Here is a 25,839-nt window from a genome sequence, read left to right as displayed (position 1 = left end):
TTTTTTGGTTTTTATACAAAATTACAACGTTGCAAAAGTTATATATTTTGAAGAGTGTGGGAAATGTTTAGGCAACTTATACACAAAGATACATGGTAATTGCAAATTGGCACATTAAACATTAAGCGTAGATGACAAATATGTATTAAAATATAAGGTATGCAGAATAGATTTCAGATTGGTTTAACTGATTGGAGCTACAAGGATTATGATTTTCTCTTTCGTATTTGTTTCTGTGCTTTTATTCCTCTGTTTTTCTTCTTTTTTTAATATATAATACAGTCCATACAGCTGGCAGTTGTTTTCTCGACAGTGGCATCATCATTCGATTGCATTATAATATATGGCATGATGCGTTAAAGCTTAACGTGTGGGGTTTAGTTGATCTCTCTGTGGGGGAAAACCTAAATACAAAATATTTCGGCTAAGGCACTAAAATTACATAATTTCATTCAACGGCTACGTTCTACATTCATAAATCTGATTTGTTCTCGTCTCTTGTTTCTTAGGGTTAATTGAAGTAGTTTTTATTCTGGGTGGTAGGTGGGACTCCACGTCTATGGCTCCAAGCGATTGCGACTAAAGCACTTGTTGGGCAGTGCCTTCGATATTTGTCCAATATTATCGACCTCCTTCATCAGCTCCTTCAGCTCGGAGCCGTACTTGTCAATCAGATTCTTCTGTATGGTGCGCTGCTCCCGATACTTTTCAATGCGTCCCGTCAGATTCACGCGATTGATTTCACCCTCGACAATGGTTAAACGATTTTCTGACGATTAGAGGATAAATTAAATTAGTTAACTGTTATTTTAGTGCCTGAAACATGTGCCTGAAACCTACCCAACTTATCCAAATCCGCTGTATTAATGTCCTTTAGGTTCTCCAACTCATCCTTGATGGCTGTCAGCTCAGCATTGGCCTTCTCGATCTGCTTCTGCGCCTCCTGTGTATCGGCCTTGGCCTGGCCCACCTTTCGCTTGGCATCATCCACCAGATTGTCGTCTTTGGTGGAGCTCTCCTCCAGCTTGAAGATGTCCATTTCGGTGAGCTTAACGCGATGGTTCAGCTGATCGGCCTCATCGCGCAAGTTCCTGGCAGCCACCTTCGTCTCGTTGGCCTTGCGGCGTATCAGCTCGGCATCCTGTGGGCAGGAAAGTGAAAATTGAATCAGAATTTGGCCACAACAAAGAGAGGGGAGATCGCTTACCTTTGAGGCCTGCTCGGCATATTTATTCTGCGCCTCCTGTGCGTTCTTCTTGGCCTCGTTGGCATTCTTGTTGGCTCCATCCAGGGCCTCACCCGCCTGACTGATCAGGCTCTCGGCGTTCTGTATCTCCTGCTCGATGTTTGGCACTGTTTGCAGCGCCTGCGCAGCACTTTCGGATGAGCGCTGAACGTCCGACTGGAAGCCAGCGAGCGTGTTGTAAGTGTTGTTCGCCTCCTTCAGTGTGTTGTCGCCCTGCTCTACAGCCTTGGTGGCCTTGTCGTGAGCGGCCTTGGCTCGTTCCAGCAGCTCAATGTCGTCCTGTTTTTGCTTGTCAGCGCTGTGGGGGGACAGGGACTAATGAGACAATTCTGTAAGGTAAAGGAATGAAACCTACCGCTCCAGCAGCACCTCCGCCAGGGTGCGCTCCTCATCAAAATCGGCAAAGACCTCGCCGTTGCTGTTGGACAGCTCGTTGATCTGCTTGAGCAGCATGTCGGCGCGTTCGTTGGCCTCCACAGCATCCTGTTTCAGCTGATTGATGTCAATGTCCGGCTGGGTCTGTCGGTTCACGTCGTTGAAGAGTGTGAGGGCCGTGTCGTAGACCTCGTTGGCCTTGCGCAGTGCCTGCTTGGAGGTTTGAGCGACGGCGCCCAGCGACTGCTTCACCTGGTCCAGTTCGAGGCGCACTTCGGAGCGCAGCTCCACGCTGATCTTTTGCTGCAGATCGATGGCATTCTTGGCCAAAAGGTGAGCCTTCTCCACGGCATCCATGGCATCCTTGGCGTTCTTCAGATCGAATTGCGCCTCCGACTCCAGTTTGTCGGCGAGGGCACGAGCCTCGCGCGATATGTCCGATATTTGCTGCGATTGCTGGCCAAACTCCACGGACTTGTCCTTGGCCTTGGCCAATGCCTGGGTGCCCTCATCGTTCAGCAGATCGAGCGCCTGCTGCAGTTCCCGCTTTGCATTCTCCGTAATACCATCCAGAATGGTGTAGTTTTTGCGGGCCTTGTCTATCTCCACGTTGGCATCCTCCTGCAGCTTGTCTGCGCTCTGCAGATGCTCCCGCACGCTGTCCAGCCGCTTGTGCAGATCGTCAATGACCTCGGCATAGGTCTGCCCGCCCTCGCCGACATTGTCGCGAGCGTCCTGCGAGAGCAGAGCCACCTTCTCCTGCACGGCACGCAGCTTGGCCTCGAACTCCTCGTCATTGGTCACCGGGGTGCGTGCAATCTCGTCCAGGGTGGAGCTGAGATTGGCCAGCTTGGCGCGATGCAGGTTGGCGGCATCTTGCACGAGGTTGTAGCAGTCCGGACAGTCGATGCAGCCGCGATGGCGATCGTACTTGTTCTCCTTGCACCGATCGCAGCGGCGTCCCTCTACATTGTCGTTGCACGGACACTGTCCGCTCTGGTCGCACTGGAAGCCCTTGGAGCCGCTCTCGTCGCACTCGCACGGCTTGCAGCCCTCCGAGGAGAAGCCGTAGAAGTAATTGGCGCACTGATCGCAGCGCAGACCCACAACGCCCGGCTTGCAGTGGCACTGGCCCGAGTAGCGATCGCAGGTGGAGTTGAAGCTGCCCACGGGATCGCACAGGCAGTTCTCGCATCCATTGCCGGATCTTATGTTGAAGTAGCCCGGCTGGCACTCGCCACAGTCGCGTCCGATCACATTGGGCTTGCACTGGCACTGTCCCGTGACCTGATCGCAGCGGGAAATGCTCTGCTCGTCCTGTTCCGTGCCGGCGTCGTAGCAGCTGCAGCGGTCGCACTTGCCGTGGGGCAGGGACAGCGGATCGCCAAAGTGTCCGGGCAGACACTGGTCGCAGTGCTCACCCGCCGTATTGTGTATGCACTTGAGGCACTCGCCGGTGGTGCGGTTGCAGTTGCCCACCGCATTGGGATCCACGTTGCCGTTGCAGTCGCAGCCCGTGCAGGTCTGCACGCTGCCCAGCAGGCCGGTTGGGTCGCCGAAGAAGCCATCGCTGCACTGCTCGCAGCGGGAGCCAAAGTAGCCCACGGGACACTCTGTGCAGATGACGGTGTCGCCGTTGATCTGCAGGCAGGCGCCATCGTTGGGGCAGGGGCAGCGCTTGCAGTCGTAGGGCGTGCCGCCGAGGGCGATGCCGTAGAAGCCCTTGGCGCACTGGTCGCAGTTGTCGCCGTAGGTGTTGTGCTGGCAGATGCAGCGACCCGTCTCCGAGTCGCAGATGTCCGCGTGGCCGTGGCAGTCGCAGGGGATGCACGGCATGAAGGGTCCACCGCGGGCCGGACTGTGCCTGTAGCCAGGAGCGCAGGACTCGCAGAATTGTCCGAGGTAACCCTCGGGGCAGGTGCACTGCTCGATCCAGGTGGCCGGCTGTCCAGCAGCACCACGATGCGCCGTATGCAGCTCCACATCGTCGAGTATGGCCTCACCCTGCACCGAGTAGGTGGCGCGGATCTTGATGGCCGTCAGATTGGACAGGATGGAGAGGAAGCCGCGTGCCGACTGACTCGGCTGCCACTGGTAGTCGTGATGCTCGTGCAGCCGGAACGTGTACTCCTTGACATTCTGGTCGGGTATGCCATTGCCCTGCGCGAAAATGGGCAGCGAAATCTTGCTGCCGGCACCCTCTAGGATGACATCATTGGCGCTGGTACTCGGCCCCACCTGACCCACCAGCTGCAGCTTGAACTTGAGGTCGCGATTGTAGGAGGCGCGTTGATCGCCCAGGAAGCGATCGGGCGCCTGGAAGTAGACGAATTCATTGCCCTGGGCCGTGGTGCCGATGCTGCGACTGTACTGATTGTACTTGATGTCCACCTCGCGGCGATTCAGATCGATGGCTGTCCAGCGTTCCTTGAACTTGTTGAAATTGGAGGCCACAGAGACGATGGAGTAGCCGGGCGCAGTCTGGCACTCGGAGGTGTGGCCATAGCAGAAGCAAGGCGTGCAGCCGAAACGATTGATTTTGTCCAGATTGAAGAAGCCAGGTTTGCACCTTAAAAGAAAGAACATTAGATGGGAGGGACTGAGAGGGGGTGGAGCTGTTTTCTTACTCATTGCAACGCCTGCCCTCGACATTCTCCTTGCAGAAACAAATGCCACTCTCCGCATCGCAGGCGGGTGTGTTCTCATGGGAGCCACGGCCATCACAGCCACACGGCTGGCAGCCATGCGGTCCGAACTGGTAGTAGTTGTTGTCGCAGCGATCGCACTTGTCGCCCGTGACTCCGGGTTTGCACTGGCACTTGCCCTGGCTGTTGCACTGCAGCGAACGGGAGCCAACGGAGTCGCAGCCACAGTTGACACAGTAGCCATCCTCGCGCATGTAAAAGTTCTCCTTGCAGCGCTCACAGTTGGCACCATCGCGATTCTCGCGACAGTCCAGGCAGTGGCCGCCATGGCCCGTCTGATTGAAGAGATGAGCATCGAAGAAGCACTTGTCCGCCAGTCCATTGCAGTTGCAAGCTGTGAAAGGGGAAAGAAACAAACATCAAGGAATGTTCTTCCGAGTAGCTGTTGATCCTTTTTATACAGTTAATCAGATACCAAAGCGCTGGCCCCGTTCCAATCAGATTGGTCTGCAGGCTGTAATCGCGGGACCAGGCCTGAGCCTGCACGGGGGACACCAGCGGATGGAGCACCGCAGACAACCAAAGCAGCAACATGACTGATGCGTTTGATGGATTGGAAGTCTGCTGCCTGATGGATAGGAGTTGCAGCTAACGGAAAAGTAGTTTTTCCTTATAAAGAAAGCCTCGCAGTCCACAGTGGCAACCTGTTTGCGGCACATGCACTGTGCCAAATGTGTCTCCTATTCTGCAACATATTCCCACCCATTCCGGTCACTCTCCCACCCATTTCCTACAGTGTATTGCCTACCTTTGCACTCGTTAACTTCCGATGAGGTGGCCCTCTTCCACTTGACGTCATTGTACAGCGGCAGGCAGCGATCGCAGTCGGGTCCATCGGTGTTGTGCCGACACTCGCAGACCAGCGTCCGCTCGCCGTGCATGCCCGTGCTGGCCACACACTTGCTGGCGTGACCGTTGCACTTGCAACGTGCGCCCACGGCAATGTCACTGATGGCATAGAAGTAGGACTTGAGCACCTGCGGATCGCCGAACAACTCATCGCCGAAAGTGTTGAGACGATCCAGCGTGATGCGAATGTCGGTGGCTGTGACCCAGTCCTGCAGCTCCAAGCTGCGCTCAAAGTTGATGCCACTGGGACGACCCTCGAGCGTGGAGAAGGCAATCTCGCCGTCGCGGAGGGGGGAGATGTCACTGTACTCGCTGGTGCAGAGTGCATGAGCCTCGCCCTCGCCCTTGCGTATGGCCCGGGAGTCGGGCAGGTAGTAGGTGTCCCGGCACGTGGCACTGTAGTACTGGTAGGGAATCCAGGCACCAGTCTCCGAGGTGCGCTTGTAGATGGTGAAGGATTCGGGCCGCGGAGAGCGGAACAGAATGCGCACATAGGTGATGTCATAGGATTTTCCTGTGGGAAATTTCAGGACATTTTATTAGCTGGATTGTCGGGACTTTTATCTTTGATTTACTCACTTAAATGCAGCGTCAGATTCACATAATTGGGATGCTGTATGCCCTCAAACATGGTCTCCGATTGCCACCAGGATGGATTCTGTGGATCATGCAAGTCCGTCAGAAATGAGGGATTGTGATCTTCGTATCTGCAAGGGAGAAATAATCGTTTATAAAGTGATTTGTTCCTGATGTGTCTGTCCACAACTCACCTGCAAAATTCGCAATTCTTGTGATTCGGATTCTGTATGCAAAAATGTGTGTCGCTCTGCTCGCCGCAGGTGTTGGTGGATTCGAATTGCAGTTGGTATGCGGCATTGATGAACTCGGGCAGGCATTTCTACAAAAGAGAATAAATTAATGAATGAATGAATGAATTCCATTAATTGCTCAATTAGTTTGTATCTTTTCCCCCGAATTTCTAATTTATTTCAATTGGTTTGTGGGACAAACAAATGTGTCGCTCCCGCCCGCACTTACCTGCGGTCTGCCGTAGGGATCGTAGCACTCCAGTGCCGGCATAAAAGTCGTCGCACGCAGCTCGTGTCCGGCGGAGTTTATGGTCGTGCGCTGGGCGCCCAGTGCTTGGGGGGTACAGCAGGAGAGTAGAACGCCGGCGAGCAGCAAACGCGCTGTGGAGGAGGAGCCGCAGCTCCACCTGCTGCGCTTCATGGTGGGTTTTCGTTGGGTTTGGACTTGGCCTTTGGCTTGGATTCTGCACTCTCCTGGGTTGGCAGTATATTTTGGGGGTTAAACTGATCGATTTGGCGTGTTTCTGGTTGGGTTTATCCTTCTTCCACAGCTCAATTCATAACTGAAGTTGGTTCGTTGTTCCTTTTCACTGCTGCTGGAGGAGATTGATGAGCGACTTCCGTCATATGCTGGAAAATGCATGGGTTTGTGAGTCAACTAATATCAAATCTGGCCTGGCCACATGTGTGCCACATATTGGATGGAAGACCAAACGCTGCCGGTCGCTGGTTTTCATATTTTTAATTAGTTCGTCGGGCAAGCGGCAACGAAATGGCTCGAAAAATAAACTTTGTTCACGCAATGAGACGCGTCTGGCCCCCGGCCTTCCCAGTAGTACATACATTTTGGGTAAACAAAAGGGGGAAAAAAACACACACAAAAGAACACAAAAAAACAAAAACTGCAAATGAAAATTTCAAAGCCGCAAGCAGAGAGACAGAGACAGAGACATATAAATAAACTCAAAGATATGTGACTGGAAATGAGCTCTGAACAATTCTGTGCCTTATGTTTGCTTCCTATAATGTACAACAGTCTCCCTGCCCTCTCCGCCCTGTATTTGCGCTATTTGGGAACTCTTGAAATAATTATATCCGATGATTTCATTCACTCCAGTCCAGTCATTCACATGTTGCTGTGCCATTTAATAATGAGTTGCGGCTCAAAATGTTTGCTGCATGTGCTGGATGCATTCTTAAACCCCACACAAGGCTAGATTCATTTAGGCAGAGCTTAGATCTTTATGTATGAATTCAGTTAGACGGTTCGGTTAGACTGTGCCACTAATTAGCAAATATTTGCCTGGCGATGATATCACTCGTAGCGCAACATCCTCTGGCATGGCAAGTAAGTTGAGAAGAAAGCAAAAAGATCTTTTTGTGTTGCTCGCCTTCTGGTGAACAAGAAAATTCCAGTTCTCGTGGGTAAGATTCGGAATGTGAGAGTTGCAAGCTGATACCGTCACGAGGAGTAGGAAGAAGATTCCTCTGCAATTCTTTGATAATTTAAAATTTCCTAAAATTAAATTCCTGGAACTTCACGCTGCTCTCCATTTCATGTCTCGTTCTATTCCAATGATGCTAATATTTATGCCCCACTGCAGACGTTTGTCTGTAGGTTTCTCGATTGTTTGCACAAATTTGTCTTCGTTTTTTCTTGTCTTTTATCAATGGGTACACAATTAATTTCCACTGAGGCGTAACACAGTTTCAGTTTCAGATTCCGATTAGTTGTTTCGTTTCTTGTACAAAATTTAAGTTGTGTATTATGTTTTTTTGTTGGTTTTTTTTTGGCTTATCAGCGCCGTCCCTGGGGTCACAAGAACGGCTTCGTTTCGGCGGCACAGTAGAATCTTTTTCTGGTTTCTGGGTGTTGTGTTGTCAGGCTGGGGGCTGCCTCTCCGGAGACTCTCCCTCCCGATTTCAGGCCTCTGGAAACCCTTTGCGCGAGTTCAGCTGAGGCCAACATACCAGCCAGCCAGCAGCAGCACCACACTGATAGTATTACCCGAGTATGTGCACACAATAAGCATGAACAGATCTTTATGTAGTGAGTATATAGACTCGCATGAACATCCGCTCCATTCAGATTTCATTTGTGGCAGCGGGAGTGGGGCAGCCGACTGTATGGAGACGCGGGCGATACGCGCACACGAGTTCGAGTTCCTTTTGCGATAAGAATTTGGGGCTACGAACTAGCCCGTCGCCGCCTAGTGTGTGATATCAGACTCTATATAAAGACGACTTGGCTTTGGGAGCCACAGATCCGAAACGAAACGAAACGATCGGCCGGAGCCCCTGCCCTGCCTGCTGTGGCGTTTGAAACTGCGTTTTTGTTTGCACCTTTTGGCCTGTATCTTTATTGCAGCGTTTGTTTTTATCCACTGCTTCACCACACACACACACACAGGAACACTCGCAGCACGTACACAGCAGGTAGAGCAAAGGGAAAACAGAAAAGAAACCACTCAAAAAAGAGCACTCCCGACCGAAAGGCACTCAAGATACTTTTTCCGAACTCCGAACCGCGTTTCTCGTATCTCACAGATGCACAGAGCGCTGCAACTGGCCCGTTGTTATTTTCGTTTATTTATCGGCTATTTTTGTGGTAGATACATTTTCTGTTTCGGTTTCTTGTTTTTTTCGGTGTTTTTAGGTAGTCCACGGAACACATGTTGGCCGCTCCTGCCTTTGCCCGACACTTTTTGGGGGATCTTCCTCCAAAATATTATTTATAGGACATTTGTTGCAGGGGTTAAGTTATTTCCATTCAGTTTTCAGTGTAAGACTGTGCACACTTTTCAGCATATTTGGATTTTTCTACGGACTCTTTTCTGCCTTTTCACTTTTCTGCTGACTGTTGGTCGTCGCCTCGCACACTCCACTCCACTCCACTCCACTCGACTCGTATTATGTTCCCTACCACATTGTAGTTGTTTCCATTCGTGTAATTGTATCAGCACATCGAAGGCAAGAACCTTTCGAGTAAACACTTTGTCATATGGGCCACAAATTACAAGATACTTTTTATCTAGAGGTTTTCTTTTCGCCTGGGGTTCCTGGTCGAAAAACAGAAAACTTAAAGTGACCCAAGAAAACTTGAGACTCCTCCGCAACACACACAGCCACAGCCACAAGTACAAGTACAATGGAGTGGGGCTCCAGAGCACACACCCGAGATCACCGAACACTTACTCGTCGTCGCTCGGGAGAGAGACAGGCAACAACCGCAACGCTCAACGGATTTACGAGGAATGCGACGACGATCGCACGATCGAAACTCTCAGTCGAGTGAAACTCTGTGCGGAGCAGAGCAGTGAGCAGAACAGAGCAGAACGGCTGTGGCTCTCTTTTGCTCAGAGATCTTGCTGGACTTCAGTTTCGTAGTACTCGACTCGCACTTTAATGCTCTCTCCATTAATATTCCTCCATTAAATCTGTTAAATATTTGAGCAGTGATTTTCTCATAAGAATTATCTCTACATAGATTTCGGTAATTGCTAGGAAGCTGTGTGCTCTCTGCTCTACTTTCTGCCTAGTTTGTAGTTTTTGGAGTTAGCAGGTTATCGCTCGGGGGCAGCTGATAGGAGGGTTTATTGTACGACAAACGTTGCCCCGCACTTTCGGTTTCATTGAAGAAATTAGATGCTGCTCGAGCTGAGCTTCAAATAAAATTCAGATGCTCAAACAACTAATCTTTGGATGATACTTTTAAATACATTTTTATATAGATTTTTATGTACTGAAATAGCAAGCGGAACTATCATTTATTAATAGCAAATCTGAGCTGTTATTTTGAGGAGCCTTGCTATGAATATCTATACTATCTAATATATGTTTATATTCAAAGGTTAAAACCATATTTAATTTTGAACTACAATAATTAGTTGTTAAAATTTAAGTTTCAGAACCAACAGATTTTTGTTAATTTTTTATCGATGCTTGAACAATTTTCTGACGTGTGGACACATTTTTGTGGGCAAAGTTTAATGCATTATTTATTTGAAAGGTACATACATGAGTTACTAGTTGTTAAAATTCAAGATCAGTCTCCCACTTCAAATTAAAAAAATTAAAAAATGATCGAAATTCACATTAAAATATTTGTACACTGGCGCCATTGAAGCCTGCGTACGTTTCTGGAACTACAAGTAAAATAAACTTTGTAGAGCTGAAAGCTTCTCGGGAGACGTTTGCCCACACTGTGCTTGGAGCGCACAATTTCAAATTGAAACCCGCTGCTGTGTTAGAAACCATTTTTATAAATTAACTCGATTTTTGTGCCATAAATTTAGTTTTTATTTCAATTTTTCATAGGAATATTAAACTATTTAATGATTAAATGAATTAAAATATCTTTGCATTGTTTTTTTGTTAGTCAGTTAAAGAAGAACAAGATACAAGATTCAAGCTAAATTGTGAGTGGATAGAAAGAGACAGAGAGAGAGAGAGAGAGAGAGAGTCAGTGTGGGAAGAAGACTAATTCCTTCGTTTTAGAAGACAATCTGGCGTTCAAGGCACTTGTAGGACAAGGAAAAATCCCTTTATTTATGCTGCTCCTCTTCATCCTCAATGTTGATCTTGATAATGTTGACAGTGGGCCCTGGCAGACCATTCTGTGGCGGCACTGGCGCCTCCACAATGCACTCATCGCTGCCGGTGGTGCTGATGGTGATTGTGGGGATGTTGTCCGACCAAACGGAGCTCTGCGAGTCCTGCCGCATGGTGCGTCGTCGCTGGGAGGCGCTGCGGTTGGGGAATGTGATGGGACCGGGCATATCCAGTTCCTCCAAGTCATCCATGGTGGCTGTCGGGGCAGACGCACCCGCTGGCGGCTTGGGCGGCCGCGAATGTGGACGACCCGGCGCTGAGGAGCTGCTGCTGCCAAAATGCAGCGGTGCACTGGGCGTGGGGGATTCCGGTTCCGGTGTGGGTGGCATCTCGAGGGCCGTGGCGCTGGAGTTGCTCGACAATACTGACGGCGGTGGGGGCGGTGTGTAGGCCAAATATGTGGGCGTGGTGGGACCGGGAGACTCATCGGAGCCCTGCTCCACATCCTCCTTCTTGAGGTTGACTGCCTCGCGCACCAGTGCGAGCAGCGAGCCAATCTTCTTGCGTCCCTGTCGCGACAGCACCGACAACTGCCGCTGATGGTGGCCCTGACTGGGCGTGGGTGAGGGCAGGTTCGGGGGCTCCTCACCGCCAGCTGATAGCTCGCTGTTGAGGTGCTCCGAGGCGGGCGCATCCGGAGGTCCACTCGTCCCTCCCTTGCTCCGCTCCACACTCCGCTCATCGAACTTGAACACTTCGGGCTCTGGCCGGGCAGCAACCGCATTATTTGACTTGATTTTGTGCTTGCGAAACTTGAACTTTCCCAGGCCAATAGCCTCGAGGCCGCTGCCCATTCCGCCTCCCCCGCCACTCTCCTTGGGCGATGGCAAGGGTTTATCTTCGAGCTCCTGCGGCGGCTTCTTCTCGTCAACGATGTGAAATTTGCTCTTGGCCAGCGGAGGCGTTACGGGTGTGCACTGCTCCTCCCCCTCCGTCTGTTCAACTCTCTGGAGCTCTGGCTCTGTCGTGGGTGTCTGCGGCTCTGGTGTCTCGTCCTGCTGCCCTTCCTCCCCCTGCCCCTGCTGCTGCTTGTGGCGACGCAGCAAACTGGCGCGACGTTCGCTGACAATCCTTGAATTTGTATCCGGATCATGTTCATTGTCCTTGGGCGACTCATAGGGCGGAGGCTGTGCCTGCTGCTGCGCCTGCTGTTGCTTGTGCCTGGGCTCCTTTTTCTCCTTCTCCTTCTCCTTCTCCTTCATGCTGCTGCCCCTATCCCGACGCTCGTGTTTCTCCACTTTGAAACGGCTCTTGGGATGCTGCTCCTTCGCAGGAAAGTTGCCACCCGCCGCCCCAGAGCTGCTGGGCGCTCCGATTCCCCCTCCATTGGCAGCCACAATGGAGCTGGCACGGGCCCGTTCCTGCTTGGCAATCTGCACAATGTCCACCAGCGAGGGCTTCCTGGTGCGACGAATCTGCTGCAGTCGCGACAGGCCGAATCGCTTGTCCTTGGCCTCCTCATCGTGGGGCAGCGAGTCCTGGTGCTCAGTGTCCGTATCGTCATCGTCGCGTCGCACAAACGAGTCCTCGTCCGAGGTGGCGGAGCCTTTGCGCAGCGCCTTTTTCATGATGCGTGAGATGAGCTCTGCAAAATGATTTACAAGCTGAGATTGCAATACTTTTCCACTGGGATGGGGACACTCACCTTTCCTCGCCTGATTCTTGTACTCCTCCGTATCGAAATCTGGCTGCTGTGTGGGCGTGACTGGCGAGGATGCTTCGAGAACCTTGCGCCAGCGATTTGTCAACGTTGTGGCAGTGGGTTCCGCCTGCTTCACCTCCGGCACCTTGAAGATCTTCTTGCGCTCCTCCTCGCGCTCCTTCTGCAGCTGCGTACGCAGATCCTGGTTGGCCTCGCGCAACGCACCCGTCAGCGACACCAGATAGTAGATGATGAGAATGAGCAGCAGCAGCAGCGGAATCACAGTGCTCGATGAGGTCAGATAGTCCAGCGGCTCGTGGAGTTGTCTGTAAGGGCAAAGACTCATTTGGTGCCCCATTTGGTGGCAGTTTCAATCACTCACTTGGGCAGCGCATTCCGTGTGGTGTTTGTAATAAACTCTGCAATCCGATTGTACTCCGAGAAGGGTCCGCAGTGCCAGGAGGGTCGCAGCCAGACAATGGCATAGCCCACGGGCAGCACGCAAAGGAAGAGCATTGTCAGCAGCAGCGATAGATAGAAATTGTTTGACTTGGAGGCTCTGCAAGAAGACAAACTCTTGGATTAGCAGCCCATTAGCCCACTTTACGGCACTCACTTGAACACCACCTCGTGCGGCACATTGCAGGTGAGCACGATCCAGGAGCGAAAGTACATCATAATCATCAGCTTGACCAGGTTGATGAGCACCAGGCCCGGCGAGAAGAATATGCCCATCCACACTTGGCCCTGGTTATTAATCAATGTCAGGATGTTCTCGGCTATCTTGAAGTCGCCATACTGCCCCCCAAAACAAAGCCGCACATTAGTCATAGTCGCAGCTGAAGGGACCAGGCAGAGCTTGTACTCACCTGTGGAAAGGTCTTCTCCATGTCCCAGCACCAGTTTTGATTGACGTAACGCACAAACAGTGCACGCAGAAAGTCTATGCAGAGCGGCGCCACAATGGACATTAGCTGTGGATGAGCAAAAGGTTGGGGTTTAAAATGATTTTAGACTCGAGACTGGAGGACACTTTAAAGCTCCTAAGACACATGTAAGAGGGTCTTGTCCCTGTCCCGCTCCCTGTCATTGCATCCTTTGTCTTGTAGTTTATGTCTTGCCGAACTATCCAGCATAATCCCAGTTCTCCTCCTCCAATACATTTTGTTGCCGCTGTTCATGCACGAGCACGTGACCCGCAAAGTCGAATCGAAAACCAACCAAAAATGGAGCACCGAAGCGCACTCAATTTCCTCCCTTTCCTCCACCTCCTTGGCGAGCCTTTTTGTTATGCGTAAAGCATAAATGCGTTTAAGTCCTGCTCCTGCCCCCGTCCTGCCTTTAACTTGCTTAATTTATGTGCTTAAATCGTTTAATAGAGATTATGTACGCCATGTCGGGCTGCATAATCAAATTGGGCATCGCATCAGACCCATTTCTGTTGTCTCAACCTTGACCCAGGGTCCATGGCAGTTTACACGAATGTCGGACAAATGTTAAGTACGAAATAAAATGGGTAAAAGTAAGCCCCTGGATTGAGTTCCCCAATGGCCACCAGTCTAGTTCAGATAACATCGCTATCGATGGGGCAACCTTGAAAACTTTACCAATTCCGTTGGAATTTGTTTACGATTAGACTTAAAGTTGAGCGAATGGGGATGCCAATCGACACTTGAGACTCCCAGACTTGCCCTACGCTGGGGCCAAAGTTCACAATTCTGCTTATGGCTTATGTAAATTTTCGATTGCGAATTGCACAGCGCCTGGGGGGCGGAAGGCGACTGCCAGCTGCGTTTTGTATCAATGGAAAAAAGACTCCCGAGAGCGATTATGATGATAAAATACTTTTCGCTTTGTGCTTCCTTTGCTACAGATTTTTCCTCCATTCACAGTTTCGCTTTGGCCCTTTTAAGTCAAGTGGATTCTTGGGTTTGGTTTAGGTTTTTTTCTAGATTTGATTTTGGCTCGGAAAACAAATTTTGCGTTACATTTTCCGGATAATTTAGCTAAACGGGATTTCACGCTCAAAATGCACAAGAGAATTTCCCTGCTGTGTGTGGGCCTGCCCCTTGCGTACACAGCTACAGATACTCCTCCCTCCCCCGCTTTGGGTCCACTCATATTTTAGTCTAAATAGATTTTGATACAGAAAGAGAGTTCCCGGGAGTCTGGGCATGCGGGATATTGATAGCTCCTTCTGGGCTGATAAATTCACTTTTAAACTGTGGCTTTCTCTATCTCTCTTTCTCCTTTGTACTCACCCCATCGAAAACGATGACCTTTGATAGCTCCTGGCCGAGGGAAGTCTCCCAGCACATGGTCGTCAAGTTTGTTTGGATTTGCTTAATCGCCAGCTGCACCTCCCGCAGTCGCTTCATCTTACGCTCCAGCGGCGTTAGCTTCACTGTGGAGAGATGTTTGCTGTCGCTGCTTTGGGTGGTGCTCTCCAACCCATCGGTGGTGGTGCCAACACCGAATATGTCATCCTCTGGTCCCTTGGGACATACTGTAATCACACAGAGCTCGAGGTACTCGCTATCCTCGTCGTAGTAGACGGTGCTGCCAATCTCCGCCACATTCCCGTATCCTATGTAGTACGGGGTCTTGCCATAACGATCTGTGTAGGAATAATCATCCTCTGTGGTGGTGGAGCTACTGCTGCTGGTGCTGCTCTCTGGGCTGCTCGATTCCGTGCCAAACTCTGTGGTGGATGTGTAATCCTCGCTGGTACTGGAGCTGCTCTCCACGGTTGTGGTTCTGTACCAGCCGCGTGTTCTTCTCGTTGTGGTTGTGGGTGTGGCCCTGGTGGTGGTTCTTTTTCTGTTTCTCAACTGATTTATGAGATTGTTCCACTCCGCTTCGGTGAGTATCCGCTTGGTGGGTTTGCTGCTCGCCGTGGTGCTTGTCCTCGCCGGTCTATAGGGCGGTGGTCTGTAGACGGGAAAACGATTTTGCGGCGTATTCCCAGACTCTGTGGTGGATGCTGCCTGTCTGCCCGTGTATCCATTTGACTCATTTCGATGTCTTCTACTGTACTTGCTCGTACGCCACACAGGTGGCTCGCCCACAGCTCTTTTCGTGCGACTTTTTGGTGACTTTTCCTCTGCCTCATCGAATTGTTCCAAGATCTGAGCCAGCGGATCATCCGACTGTTGTGTGGTATCCCCTTGCGCCGTGTCCTCGTAGTCATCTGCTGAAACGGACGGCGGCTCTTCCGAGTAATCTGTGTAGCTGGAGAAGTTCTCAGTGTCTGGCGCCACTGTGGAGGCTGAGGCCAGCGGCTCATCGCTGCCGTAGTCGTAGACATCTTCGTCGTCCTTGTCGGTGGTGTAGTAGAGTGGCTCGTCCTCTTCGTCTTCTTTTTTGGGTGGTGCTAAGGTGGTGGTGGTAGAAGTTGTTGTATTTGGCCGTAAAGTTGTTGGAACTTTGGTTGTGGTTGTCGTTGCCTTTGTGCTGACAGTCGCTGCCTTTGTGCTGACAGTCGTGGGCGCTTGCGTTGTGGTAGGTGCTTCAGTGGTGCTTGTAGTAGGCGGCACAGTGCTGGTCCAAGATGTCGCTGTGCTTGGCTCTGTGCTTAAAGTGGTAGCTGCAGTGGTAACCGTTGTCCAAGGGGAAGTAGTAGTAGTTGTAGTTGGCTCCGTGGTGCGAATTGTGGGCAGAGTAGTGGGCAAGGTAGTAGGCAGAGTCGTAGGCAGAGTCGTTGGCAAAGTAGTGGGCAGAGTAGTAGCCAAAGTCGTAGGCAATCTGGTGGATGGCACCACTGTTGGTGTCGTCAGATTAAGCAGCATCAATGTGGTGGCCAAGTTCTTTGCACTGATGATGGTTCGTATGGGTTTTGAGCATTTAAAAGTCATATTATAGCACTTGATACGCTGCACTCCAGTGGCTAGCAGCGCCGCAGCAGCAGCAGCTGTGGTGGAGTAGAGCCCATCGGTGGTGCTGCTGCCACCATCCTCGCCCCAGGCCGCGGTCGAGGTGGATGATTCGTCAAACAGTCCCTCCGATGTGCTGTCGCTGTAGAGGGACGTTGTGGGCGTCATGGCACGCAGCGCCTCAATGGAGCTTAGCAGATGCTGCAGCTCCATGGTGTTGGTTTCATTCTCCAGTTTGAGCAGCTGCAGCGGCTTCTCCTTGCTGTTGATCTTGTAGATGAAGGAGAACATCAGCGAGTACAGATTCAGCATGTTGAGAATCATAATTCTGCGGGGAAGTAAGCAAAGGATGAGGCAACTTCTAGGAGAATTTTTCAGTTCGTTGTTTTCCCACCTTGCCAGCTGCAATCTCAGCTGCTGCCTTGGGTGCCAGTTCTCAAACAAACCCAAAGCCTCAAATATCATGGGCAAAAAGAAGGAGAGCAGCGTCATGGTCACGTTCACGGCATTCCGACTCAGCCAATTGTCATGTTTGGCCAAATCCTCAGAGCTGCAGAGGGGAAAAGTTAAAGCCAACAATCAGTGGCGGTTACTGCTCCTCTTTCCCTACTTACTGATTAACCAGCAGCACCACCGTGGCACCCGAGAGACCCAGCAATACCAATACCAATATGTTGACCAGAATTCTTTGCAGGATTACGCGCCAGCTGAAAGGGCGGGGATTGCACATTGATTATTGCCCAGCGACTGGCTTTAATTTGTGACTTACTTGCGATTATCCTTCTTCTTTTCGGCCTCCTCCAGCAGTGCCTCCTTGAAGCCCACAACCACGGATGCAATGCGATTATGCGCCGTCTCCGCGTGTCCTGTGGGTGGAAGAAAGTGGCTCGGAAAGTTGCAAAAGTTGCTGTAACTGCAGCTCAGCTGTGGCTCTTACCAATCATAAAGTCCCAGCCGGTGAAGAGCTTCCACGAGAAGACGCACTCATCATCCTTCGAGGAAAGTTTCGAGTTGCGCGAGTTCTCAGCCATTCTGTGAAGTGGGAGAGCGAAAAGTTTCACCCGCTTACAAGTCATAATTTGTGCACGAAAACCTGACAAAACCCAAGCCCCAATTCCATTTCCAGTTATCCTAATGCCGCATAAACATACGCACAATTCACGCACTCTGAGCACGTGCCACGACAAGTGGCAAGGTCAGTGGCGGGCGGCCCCTGTTGACATTGCTACTTTGTTCAATTACGAAATCAGCATAATGCCGACAAAGCCATTAAAGGCGAGCAGGCAGCAGCCAACCAAATGGCCTGGGAGCAGGCCAATGGTCAAAATGGCGTTTTGCCCGTTTCACTTTCGTTTCCGTTTCCGCCGTTACACAGTCAAGCACGTGTCTGGGGCACAGCCCCCACACCCACCCCCACCGTGTGCGTGCGTAACTCATAAATGGTCAATTCTTTTATGTGTTCTAGTACAAAAGTTTCTTTGGTTCTGGCAGACACGCCCGTGCCAAGATTTTTGTATTATTTAATCAGCGCTTCAGTTTTTCTGTTTAATTAATTAACGAGCCGCCGTCTGACGTTTGGCTTCGATGATCTGCGAATTAATGAAGTGTTTGCCCGAGGAACCCCATCCCTTACTCACTTTCTCAGCGTGGCCACAAAGCTGTAGATGTACACCATGACGGCGGTGAGGAAATAGGCTAAGGGCAGCTTGTAGCCGGAAACGCTAATGCCGGAAGTGCTTGAGTAGTAGCTAAACAGAGGGAGAGAGATAATAAGAGGAGAGTAGAGCAGAGGTTTAGTCCATAAACTTACCCATAAAACATAGGTGAATACTTGAGGAAACCCTCAAATTCCCAGAATGTAAAGAGATTGCCAGCGACATTTTGTTCAGCGTCTGTCATGCGTTTTCGGGGATCCGTTTCGCCGTGTTTTGTGGCAAAGTACTGCGGGAGAGACACAATAAATGAAGGGGGAGAGGAACACCCAAGGGTCAACCCACCTCAGGTCCAATAACAAATGCCACCAGCGGTATGGCTATCATAATATTGACCCACATCAGCCAGCGCAGAAATGTAAAATAGGAGGCGACGCCAGAGCCGAAATGCGATTCGATTTCCTTAATGCGCAGCTCCCAGGGTATGAGAACGGTAAGGAAGCTGGTGGTCTCCCGCTTCCAGTGTCGCCAGCGCTGCAGCAAAATAGGGGAAAGGAGAAGCACATGAGGGAGTTCGTATTTTAATTGCATTTCAAGTGAATGCCAAGCCACATAACTCTGTGAATTATGCGTCTGTTGGAGGAGATTTATTGAATGTCCTGCCAGTGCCGGAAAGTGGCCCCATAAATTGTGTAAACATAAATATTCTGCACACTGCACTGACAATTTTGCTACTTGTTTGGGGAGGGAGGGAAAAATCACTTACTGCCGCCATTAAAATTTTAAACCTCGCCCACAAGTCTCGGGTGCTGCGTGACATGGCGAAACGCTCCTGAAGCGCGCCCTCGTGGCGTGCCACATATGTTTTGGCCTGTCAACACATACACAAAGGGGGGCGCCACATCCAAGTCCAAACATCATTAAAAATGCCAGGGCGAAGCCACAAGACGGGGAAGAAAGAAACGTTGAAGAAAGATAAGAAGAAGGAGGAGCAGGAGGGTTAGGGTTTGGTGTGAATGAAATCGAAAAGTTTGCTAAAGGATTTTGATGAGTGGAGTGTTCAAAAGGCAGGGAGGAGTAGGAGCAGGGCGGGTCGTAACATTTTCAACGACCTGACAAGCAGCGTGAAAACGAACGCGCCCAGTTTTGTGGCCACTACTCCTACCCCTCCACTCCCCACTCTTCCCACTGTCTTGGGCCTACCCACCTGCCGCACCAGCTTGAGCTTCTTGCGGATGGGCCATGGCTGTAATTTCACCGACTGTATAACCTCCTTGTGTAGGCGTATGTTCTCAAAGATTTGCTCTTGCGTGGACTCCTGATTGGTGCCCTCCTCTGTGAAGTAAAAACCAAAGCAAAATCACATTACACATACGCCAGAGTGGGCTGCGCTCGAGACGGGCCTAAATGGCCGCACGTAGCCTGCCCGAAATTACAGAAAAGAGGCCCCTAGACGTTGATTAGCCGAGCCACTAGAGGGACGCTGGCAGCTGGCTCGTTAACTAAGGGAAATCTGGAGTGAGTCTTGCCTGAACTTGTCGTATAGACACTGGAGCGTCGCCGCTCCACACTATCCAGCACGTGATCCATGGGACTAGATGCTCGTCGCGAATTGCGACTGCCACGTTTTCCTCGATAGCCGCGCACACTGGCACGTCGCTGCATTATTGCCGATACGGATATTGAGTAGTCCTCCTCATCGTCAACATCGCCAGTGCCGCCATCTTCATACAGTTGTGAAGGAGGACGAGCACGAGGAGGACACTGAACGATAAAGTGTGGTGGCTCGTGGTGGCTGCTCTCGGCGTCGCTGCTTTGATTCTGTGATTGGAAATCTGTGCGGGAATTGGATGGAGAACACAGGCTGAGAGGGAGAGGATGTGGAATGAAAGTTTTGTGCCGTACCGTTTAGCTCATACGATCTATTGTCCTCCTGCGATGCGGTTCTGTGTTTAATAATTGTGTGAGAAGTGCAGGGGGAATTTTCTCAGACTGCTACTCACCCCTTTCCCCGCTGTCCACGATAGAATTCCCTCTTCTCATCGGCGCTGCTCTGCATTTGCCAGCCACCCTTATGCAAGTCGCATGGCGGTGCCCAGGTGACAGACAATTGATGTGGCGACGTGACACCCGAGTTGTTCTGCGAATTTTTAGTTTAAGTTGCTAATTATTTTAATCACAATTTACACAGTCACATAGTCACATTTAATACTCTCGTTAGTTAGTCACAGATAAGGAGCTTCGAAATTGCTTAATAATTAATTTTGCACACTCTGACATTAATTTTAAACTTTGCAACTGCTTGGGCAAGTCTTAATCTCAGTTTATGGGCAAAGGGAAAACTATTTAATTTGCCAGTTTTAAGTTCGTCCTTTGGCTGAGCGCGTCGGAGGAGCCTTATGCGCAGACTGAACGGCTTAGAGCGCTGACCAGGCCAGCAAGGCGCAAAAGACCAACATCCAAAAGGACAACGGACTAACACAAATACACCTAGAGACACACACACAGAGACACAGACACCAGCGAATGCTGAATTTTTTCTAATAATGAATGAATATGAATGAAGAACAGACAGAGAGGAGAGGAGAGGAGCCAAGCTACCGACCAACCCATGGCCAACTTATCAAAGCCAAAACGTGCCCAAAACGCACACACAGCCAAGCGGAACGTAAAGGAATTTACATAGACAGAAGGGCAAGCCACCAGGCAGCACATTGCGGTAGGGAAACGCCATCAAGGCAGCACGTACAGAGGGGCAGTGGGGCACGAGGCACCGGAGCTAGCTAGCTGACTTCCTCGCCCAGTTGGAACGAAGACGAATGAGTGTAAAAATCGCCAGCGGCATGTGATAACAACGCCGTGTCCGGGCGTAACCAGACCAGCACAGGACTGCTTCGAATGTCCATTTAGATGGTCCTACGAGTGCTACGAGTGGTCTATGTGTGTGTTTGTGTCTGTGTTAATATTGAGTCACGTTGTATTCTTGGCTACTGTCCGGCTACAGTGCCTCTCCTTTTGCCAGAACCCCCGAAACCCATTCCACGTTCTGTTCATGTAAATGAAAATCAAACATGCAAGGGTTGATAAAGAAAATCGCGAATTCTAACACACAAAACACACAAATACACATGTAAATACATATATTTGTACACATATATTTGTATATAGGATTTTCCCGCAGTTCTTTCTGTGTTTCTGTGTGTCAGGGGAGCGCCGCCAACTATTGAAATATGTTTTGGGGCGCTGTGTTTTCTGTGTGTTTTCCTTTTCCTTTCTCTGATTTCACTCTCGTTTTTGCGCTTTTAATTAAATGAAGTTCTTTCGCTCTGAGGCTTTAATTAACAACAAAATTTATTTGTCGACCCTGAATGCCCCGTGAAATCCGCGCACGTGTAGCCAGCCCCCCATAATGGGTTCATTACCCGCTGTGCGCGGAGACACTTTCTGTGTCTGATTCTGTGACAGGTGCAGCTGAACTTGAAAAGTGCCACACGCTGACCCAAATGCCACGCCTCGCTGCCATAGGCCTAAGTGGCTTTCCATGTTCGATTGCAGTTTTGGCCGCGTGCCGCCATAAATCTTTGGGCACTAACCAACGCCCTCGAGACTCGAGAATGTGGGTCAAGCGGTACACAAAAAATTGGAATACATTTTGCTTTTTATTAGGTGGAACCGAAACTGAAAACTAATGATGATGCAACATCAGTTGAGGCGGCACACATGTGACTCGCTGGTGGATCTTATTTTCCTGCACTTGCCGCGCGGCTCCGTTTCACGGTGCGATCCACCTTGGAGCTGCAACTGTCTGAAGTGCTGGCGGCATGCAGCCGCGTCTCCTTGGCCGATTCGGAGCTCCGCTGGCTTCGGGAACGACGACAAATGTCAGGCATGGGCATGGGCGGCACACCTCCAGAGTTCTTCCGACAGTTCTCGTTAACCTCTAGATTATTTTGCATTATCTCGCGGGCAAACTTCTCCTTGACCTGGCGTTTGATGTGATATTTGGTCAGCTTGCCGTGGCGACAGTGCTCCGTGATCCAGTGGCGCACCTTGCGACAGCCCACGTAGATGCTCTGCGATTGGTGCTGCAGGTCCATGAGGAAGCCCTTCGGATTCAACCTGCCAAAGCCCAAATCGAAGACGTTCTTTGGCAGCTCAGCCGGAACGGGTCCCTCTTTGGTCTGATATTTTGCGGGGCCAACAGCGGCCAGCGGCGATTGAGTCTCCTGGTGGAAGCGACGATCCTCGGCGGTGCAGTATTTCCAAGGATGAAAGCTAAAAGCGCCATCCTCCATGCGCGTAAAGTCCACCTTCAACTTATCGTCGAAGACCATTTCGTTTATTTCGATAAGCTTTCCATCCTCGTGAGTTACCTCAAAGTTGACACCCAACGGCGGCGGCATTTGTATCGAGCCACGCCCGTGGAATCGACTGTTGCGAAAATGGCCCACATAGCGTGATCCGTCCGGGTACAAGTAGGTGCCGTAGTCCTGCATGCCCAACTCATTCATTTGGCCAAAGTATTTGGTGCCAGTGAGAAAGTTGCCACTCCGCTGGCCATCAAGCGACAGCTTCTGCTCGGCCCGCGAATCGCGAGATAATAATGTATATCGCTCCATGGACAAATAGGCAGAATTTTTGAGGAAACTAATATTTTGAAATATTTAAACTGTGATCTGTGAGGGGTCTGTTATTTGTGAGAGTAGAATTGTTGGAGTATTCACAACCGGCACGCTCGGAGTTTGTTTAACTTCTCTGATGAGTTCTCTTTTTGTGTAGTCATTAGCAGCGACTCCTCCAAGTCGTAACAAGATAAGACATAATCACAAAACATTGGTTAATTACTCTACAAAAATCTACACAAAAGCTAAAACACAACACCCAAAGTGATTATTGAACAGAAACCAAGCCTCACGGCAACATGCAAGTCTTGGTGGTAATTCTTTTAGGCTTCACATTATCGGCTGCTAGTGGAAGAATTTTAAATACAGACCATGGGAATCTGTTCTACGGTGATCGAGCGGCCTATCTCGTGTTCATGGCCTTCCACAACAACAATCAGCGGTGCGGTGGCACCATCGTTGAGGACAACTGGATACTGACGGCACGCTCCTGCCTGACATACAGCACGGGAGTGACCATTTACTTTGGAATGGGACCCGGCCGATACTCGATTTATGTGAGTAGCTCACAGTATGTGAAAGACAACGAGCATCTTGCTCTGGTGCGCGTACCTCTGATAGTCTCCAGCAAGGGAACAAGGAAGGTGGCACTGCCAGAACAGAGGAATCAATCGAATGGTTACGAAAACCAGTGGGTCAGCCACTGCGGCTGGGGCAGCACTGAACCCACCTATGGAAAACAACCCAACTGGCTGCAGTGTGTCAACCTGAAGATCATGCCCAACAACGAGTGTGGTCTGGACACCATAAACGAACGCATTCTGTGCACACGTCCAGTCAGTGGAATGTTCAACTGCTTCGGCGATGCCGGCAATCCTTTGGTCACGGGAGTGTACCCCATTTTGGTGGGGCTGTCGCTGTCTGGTTGTAACCCGGGACTGGGAGCTAAGTTTGCTCGGATTATCAGCCATTTGAACTGGATACGGCAGCACACCGGCATATACCACTGAACTCGAGAGTAAGCCAGAAAATAAAATAATATTTCTCGATCGATTTACAACTCAAAGATAGAACGCGACAATTCCATGAAGCTCGAGCGGCGAATCATGTTCGATTGCACCACATTGAAGTTGTCGGCGACCTTCTTGTTCATCATGACATTAGCCGAGTCGTAGGTCTCCTTGATGTCCAGCGGAATGGGCTCAAAGGCAAAGCTATCGGAACGGCAGCTTGAGGCACCCACAGAGTCCACGCGCTGCACATCCGAGCTGCTGGTCCAGTGACGGGGCTTCCGCATTGTCGATTGCAAATCCCGGAACTCTTCCAGTTCACGGCGCTGCGCCAGTCGATCGTAGGCGCGGATACACTGCGCCGTGGCTCTGGCCTTGGAGTTGGTTGTAAACTCCATGGCTGAGGGCTCGTTGCGCGGCTTGGACTTGCCTCTTTCCTTGCACAACTTGTGGTAGTAGCGCTGCCGTTCGAGCCTTTCGTTGGGCGCATAAATGTCTGTCTGGGGCAGCTGGGAGAGCTCCGTCACGAGGTTGTTGTCCATGATGCGGCGACAGAAGTAGGGCAGTGGCTCGCGGATTTGCTCCTTGCGAGCGTGTCGGCAGTAACGCAGAATCCAGTTCTTTTCCCGGGGACAACCCACGTAGATACTGCTGGTGAAGGGCTGCGGTCGGTCCATTAGCCAGCCCGTCTTTGGGTTGTAGATGCCCTCCTCCACATCGTAGCAGCCCTTGGGCACGCCACGCGGCTTCAGGCTGTTCGTCACGTAGGCGGTGGGACCGACGGGCGGTTGGCTGTAGCGACGCTCCGCCTGGTAGCGTCGATCCTGTGGCGTCAGATAGTCCCAGTCCGAGGAGTCAAATCTGTTGCTAGTGAACTGGCCCTGGACATGGAGGCCGTCGGGGAACCACATGTCCTCGATGCTCTCCAGCTTGCCGTGCTCGAACACACCCTTGATGGTGAAGCGATAGGGCTGTGCCAGTCGCAAGTGGCCAAACCCATGGAACTTGCCGTGATGGAACCTTCCGCGATACTCACTGCCGTCCGGATAGCGATAGGTGCCGAAGCCATCCATCATGTTCACCTCCTTGTTCCAGGCTCCCTCATAGCTGCTCCGGGTGATGAAGTGCCGCAACGGCGTTGTCTCCACGCCAATAGTAGACATTGCTCTGTAAAGTCTCTTCCTCCTCTGACGCCTGGCTCTGTTCTGTTGCGCTTTTCTCTGCTTCTGCTTCTGTGTCTGTGTGATTGTGTGTCGGAATCAACTGTAGTAATTTCGAACTGACTCACACAACACACAAACACCTGACCCACTTGACCTGGCCTGGCTTGTTGAGATTACCCATCAGCTTTATGACTAAATAAATGTTTGGCCACGACTCCGCCTGCGACTGCGACTCGACCGGGAGGTTGGGTGTGGCCGCGTCCGCCTGCCTTTAGCTATTGTCGCATGTCTGACCTAATGAATCTTTGCGTACTCTAGCGGCTAAGAGTCGGCATAACAGGTACCTTGTGGTCTTTGTGATGGAAAAGTGGAGAAGGGGATTGAATTGGGCTAGATTGGGAATCCCCCTACACTATTGGGGTAGCGGAGTATATGAGAGTATAACTAGATATATTTTCATATAATCCATATTTCAATTTTAAAATGCGACTTCAAAATACAAGAAAAATGTCACAGTAAATAGTAAATATTCGACTTTTTAATTAAATTATTAAAATTAAATAGAATTTACTAAGTAAATAAAGATGCATTGATAACTGTTTTTAATGCCGCCCATTTTATATCTAGAATGCGAAACTTGTATAAAATACTTTAAAATAAATATGTTCGAAACATATTTATATTAGAATTAAAATTAATATTTTCGTGCATAAATGTAAATAATTATATTTAGTTTAAATACAAATTTTTTTTTAAATAAATTCAATTTTCGTAAATAAATTTAAATGAATACAAAAATATTATAATTTTCCATTTTAAAAATGAAATATATTTAATTCAAATATTTTGATATTTATGTCAAATATTTTAATTATTTTTACCCTCGCTGCAAAATTTAATTGGCATAAATATTTAATTAAAGTGCAATTATTCGGAACTTAGGGCATGTTGCCTTCTGGGCAAGACAGCTGAAAGATTAAATGAATTTTCAATGCATCGATTAATACCAAATCAAATCCTAATTGACATCTTCAAAAGCATTTTAAGTGCATTTCTGATCAAATTTAATTGAAATTTACTAATTTTTAGATGTTTCTGATCAAATGTAAATTCAATAGAGAACGCAGAAGATTTTTTATGCACTTGTATATTAGTTTACCGAAGCTACTGGCAGTTTCTTCTCCTTGCCTTAATAAACACCATCTAAAGAGCTAGAGCATTCCACGTTCTTTATGGCTTAAGGATTTCGTTTAACACCCTGCAAATGAATAGCTTAGGTGGCA

General features: G+C 49.9%; 5 protein-coding genes across 5 annotated transcripts; 1 reads left to right on the top strand and 4 right to left on the bottom strand.

Moving 5' to 3' along the window:
• Window positions 1–10: 10 nt before the first annotated feature.
• LOC117893110 (laminin subunit gamma-1) lies at window positions 11–9,279 on the bottom strand. The gene is made up of 10 exons (XM_034799546.1): window positions 9,180–9,279; window positions 6,214–6,614; window positions 5,946–6,073; window positions 5,755–5,882; window positions 5,075–5,689; window positions 4,249–4,660; window positions 1,602–4,190; window positions 1,208–1,544; window positions 841–1,141; window positions 11–769 (listed from the first exon to the last, which is right to left on the bottom strand). Exons 2-10 carry the CDS (start codon window positions 6,403–6,405, stop codon window positions 558–560), a joined length of 4,914 nt encoding a protein of 1,637 aa, XP_034655437.1. The 5' UTR covers window positions 6,406–6,614; window positions 9,180–9,279; the 3' UTR covers window positions 11–557.
• Window positions 9,280–10,389: 1,110 nt separating this feature from the next.
• LOC117894494 lies at window positions 10,390–19,896 on the bottom strand. The gene is made up of 18 exons (XM_034801602.1): window positions 19,765–19,896; window positions 19,667–19,707; window positions 19,291–19,596; window positions 18,969–19,096; window positions 18,528–18,632; window positions 18,107–18,295; window positions 17,920–18,050; window positions 17,747–17,857; window positions 17,047–17,141; window positions 16,879–16,975; window positions 16,724–16,816; window positions 16,504–16,659; window positions 14,499–16,437; window positions 13,107–13,211; window positions 12,854–13,035; window positions 12,620–12,796; window positions 12,241–12,563; window positions 10,390–12,180 (listed from the first exon to the last, which is right to left on the bottom strand). Exons 1-18 carry the CDS (start codon window positions 19,818–19,820, stop codon window positions 10,529–10,531), a joined length of 5,886 nt encoding a protein of 1,961 aa, XP_034657493.1. The 5' UTR covers window positions 19,821–19,896; the 3' UTR covers window positions 10,390–10,528.
• Window positions 19,897–21,449: 1,553 nt separating this feature from the next.
• Window positions 21,450–22,434, bottom strand: LOC117894492 (MORN repeat-containing protein 5). Its single transcript, XM_034801600.1, has one exon. The coding sequence runs from the start codon at window positions 22,378–22,380 to the stop codon at window positions 21,502–21,504; it is 879 nt and encodes a 292-aa protein (XP_034657491.1). The 5' UTR covers window positions 22,381–22,434; the 3' UTR covers window positions 21,450–21,501.
• Window positions 22,435–22,682: 248 nt separating this feature from the next.
• LOC117893342 (serine protease 1) lies at window positions 22,683–23,393 on the top strand. The gene has a single exon (XM_034799932.1). The coding sequence runs from the start codon at window positions 22,683–22,685 to the stop codon at window positions 23,391–23,393; it is 711 nt and encodes a 236-aa protein (XP_034655823.1).
• Window positions 23,394–23,414: 21 nt separating this feature from the next.
• Window positions 23,415–24,657, bottom strand: LOC117894491. The gene has a single exon (XM_034801598.1). The coding sequence runs from the start codon at window positions 24,554–24,556 to the stop codon at window positions 23,438–23,440; it is 1,119 nt and encodes a 372-aa protein (XP_034657489.1). The 5' UTR covers window positions 24,557–24,657; the 3' UTR covers window positions 23,415–23,437.
• Between the last annotated feature and the right edge of the window lie 1,182 nt (window positions 24,658–25,839).

This window comes from Drosophila subobscura, chromosome J, assembly GCF_008121235.1.
Source record: "Drosophila subobscura isolate 14011-0131.10 chromosome J, UCBerk_Dsub_1.0, whole genome shotgun sequence".
Taxonomy (NCBI): Eukaryota; Metazoa; Arthropoda; class Insecta; order Diptera; family Drosophilidae; genus Drosophila; species Drosophila subobscura.
Note: the sequence above shows the minus strand (reverse complement) of the source record. Positions and strands in the feature narration are given on the sequence as shown.

Coding starts and splice junctions, on each gene's coding strand:
- LOC117893342 (XM_034799932.1), top strand. CDS start 22,683: ATGCAAGTCTTGGTGGTAATTCTTTTAGGCTTCACATTATCGGCTGCT.
- LOC117894491 (XM_034801598.1), bottom strand. CDS start 24,556: ATGTCTACTATTGGCGTGGAGACAACGCCGTTGCGGCACTTCATCACC.
- LOC117893110 (XM_034799546.1), bottom strand. CDS start 6,405: ATGAAGCGCAGCAGGTGGAGCTGCGGCTCCTCCTCCACAGCGCGTTTG. Junction 5,690..5,754: donor GAATCTGACGCTGCATTTAA/GTGAGTAAATCA, acceptor AATTTCCCACAG/GAAAATCCTATGACATCACC. Junction 770..840: donor AGCGGATTTGGATAAGTTGG/GTAGGTTTCAGG, acceptor TCTAATCGTCAG/AAAATCGTTTAACCATTGTC.
- LOC117894494 (XM_034801602.1), bottom strand. CDS start 19,820: ATGCAGAGCAGCGCCGATGAGAAGAGGGAATTCTATCGTGGACAGCGG. Junction 16,976..17,046: donor CGGCTGGGACTTTATGATTG/GTAAGAGCCACA, acceptor TTCCACCCACAG/GACACGCGGAGACGGCGCAT. Junction 12,564..12,619: donor ACACGGAATGCGCTGCCCAA/GTGAGTGATTGA, acceptor TTGCCCTTACAG/ACAACTCCACGAGCCGCTGG.
- LOC117894492 (XM_034801600.1), bottom strand. CDS start 22,380: ATGGAGCGATATACATTATTATCTCGCGATTCGCGGGCCGAGCAGAAG.